The sequence below is a fragment of the Amphimedon queenslandica genome, unplaced genomic scaffold, assembly GCF_000090795.2.
Source record: "Amphimedon queenslandica unplaced genomic scaffold, v1.1 AMPQUscaffold_12232, whole genome shotgun sequence".
NCBI lineage: Eukaryota > Metazoa > Porifera > Demospongiae > Haplosclerida > Niphatidae > Amphimedon > Amphimedon queenslandica.
In genome coordinates this window covers 1-2,530 of record NW_003547529.1, presented here as the reverse complement: position 1 = coordinate 2,530, position 2,530 = coordinate 1, and the positions used below count along the sequence as shown (strand labels likewise).

At 33.5% G+C, this 2,530-nt stretch overlaps 1 protein-coding gene across 1 annotated transcript in view; it reads right to left on the bottom strand.

Moving 5' to 3' along the window:
* The window catches only part of LOC109588212 (kelch domain-containing protein 10-like), a 14,307-nt gene extending 11,783 nt beyond the window's left edge, over positions 1-2,524 (bottom strand). The window contains exons 1-4 of the mRNA XM_020004396.1: positions 2,016-2,524; positions 1,434-1,964; positions 621-802; positions 151-339 (exon numbers count right to left, since the gene is read on the bottom strand). Of these exons, the coding sequence (XP_019859955.1) occupies positions 151-339; positions 621-802; positions 1,434-1,964; positions 2,016-2,025 (912 nt within the window). The 5' untranslated portion in view covers positions 2,026-2,524. The remainder of the gene's footprint in view (positions 1-150; positions 340-620; positions 803-1,433; positions 1,965-2,015) is intronic.
* Positions 2,525-2,530: the final 6 nt, after the last annotated feature.

Genomic DNA, 2,530 nt, shown 5'->3' with positions numbered 1-2,530 from the left:
CATGTACATGCATTAGCTACATGTACTGTACATGCACACAGTGAGTATTTCTAAGGTATTAATACAATACAATACATTAACATGACAACTACTCTACAATCACTGTATCACACACATGTACACTCTAAACTAATAACATTATACACATACCTTACTCCACTGGTACTGACTAGTATTCAGTAACCAACTATCATTTACTAGTTGACCATCTTTACCCTCTCCACCTATCATTACTAGTGTAGGTGCGTCACTGATGATACTAGTAATAGCATGAGAGTCTCTCTCCTCAGGCCACTGTACACTAGCAGGTACTACTGGTCCCTTAACACTCTCCCAGTGCTAGATAAAATGAATTAATCAATATTATAAAATGTATTAATGCATGTACACTGTTCTATTATACTTAAGAGTTTGTCCATTTAATTATAAAATAATTATGTTAATACTAGTGATAATTGTACAATTTCTATTAAAATAAATTATTAAATCAAATCTACATGTAAAACTCATTTAAATACATTTTTCAAATTACAAGCTATACCCGTATGTACATGTATTAATGTCCAAACATGATTGATCCATGCAATAAATACATCCCATACAGTAATAAGATAACTTACTATTGTAGTATCAGACTCCAGTTGACATGTATAGACTGTATTAACCATTATATCACTTCTACCATCATCCCTAGACACTCTTCCACCAAACATGACAGCTTTATTATTAGTAATCTTTTCAATAGCAAAGGCAGCAGTAGGAGGACAACACTGACCACTAATAGTTGGAATAATCCATTGTCCTAAATAGAAATAGATAGTATAATTACAATTAATAAGTATGACACGGCAAATATCATGTACATACATGTATACATGTATAACAATGGCTGTAATGGCTGCAAATTAATTTTGATGATTGGCAGTTTGGGGGGAATGACCAATTTAAATTTGTCATTTTGTTCCACTTAGCACAGATACATGTCAGTTATGGCTCAATATGACAACATTTGACAATATCATTCATAAATGGAGTAAAATGATTATTAGAGTTCAGTAAACTAAATCAATGAATCAAATGACAAACAACCAGACTACCTAGTCCCTCACCCACTTAAAGCATTGGTGAGGGACGTTAATCAATAAATTTAATTAGACCATGTGGACAAATTATTAATAGGTGGAGTAGGATGCATCCATGCTTGAAGGCTTCATTTTCAATTTTGTATTTTTACTTTTATGTAGCTGATGTAACTCAAAATTAGTTAGTCAAATCAACTGTCTCTTCATACAATGATGGCTCATGCTCACTCCTTCAATGTTTACATGCACCTACTTAATATGCAAATGGTAACAAAAATAATGATTGAAAAAATATTTCATCACAAGCAGAGTATAGATTGTTAATATATGTATTAATTAATAAATACTTACTTGTTGATAAATTTAATAAATTCTGTTCATTAGTACGAATACGACCAGTACCTAACTGAATATACTGATACTGTGATTGGTATGTAGTGGGTGTAGAACCAAACCCTCCTATCATAAATAGGTATTCTGTACCCATACACTCCATACACACCATACCACCATACCCTCTCTTCATTACAGCATCACTGGTTGGTATTATATTACTCCATTCATATGTTAGACTGTTAAATGAGTTCACGTCATTATGAAAACACATTTCATCTCCACAGACGCCGCCAAAATAGAAGATGTCATTGTTTCTAGTAGTACAGGAGTATCCTATAGCTCCTAGAGGAGGTGACGCTCCTCTGGTCACGTGAGAGGACCAACCACCAGTCCTAAACTCCAGTCTATCAATGGTGGACAACAATTTCCTCTTTTGTGGGGAATCATGAACAAAAGGTAAGTCAGGCCTATACCCTCCCCACAGGAACACTGATTCTCCTACTACAGGAGCTGAGTGATGAGCTATCCCTCCCAGTTGATAGATACCTGTAAAATACAAACATGATGAGAAAGAGGAGGAAGAAAACAGAAACTCACCTTTAGACATTGTTTGTCAAGAATGTTAATTAACTAGCCACACCCATAATAACAATATTCATTACTCATAATCACCCACACCCATATCACCTTCTAAATTAAATCCAATCACTGCCAACATTATAACAATAAGTACAGTAATTATTAGTTGGTTGTATGTCAAGGAATACATCAGGTTAAAACATGTCTTCTTTGCTTGCTGATGAGGTGATGGTCCTGCTATTGAATGCATTGGAATATATTCTTCTTAGTGAGTTAGTGGTGAGTCCAATTAATAATAATTGGTAGTTGGTACTCTCTTGGTGATTATGATAAAAGGTACTTGAGCTAGTACTTACAAGAAATGTACTCACAAACTAACCCTCAGGTATAATAGTAATACAAGATATTACAATCAAAACAATTCAAGTTTTATTATTATTATTATTAATGTTAATGCATTATAGCAAACATGACAAACAATATCTTAACTGGAATTATTAGAGATTTTATATTACATGAGAGTTTTGTAGTCA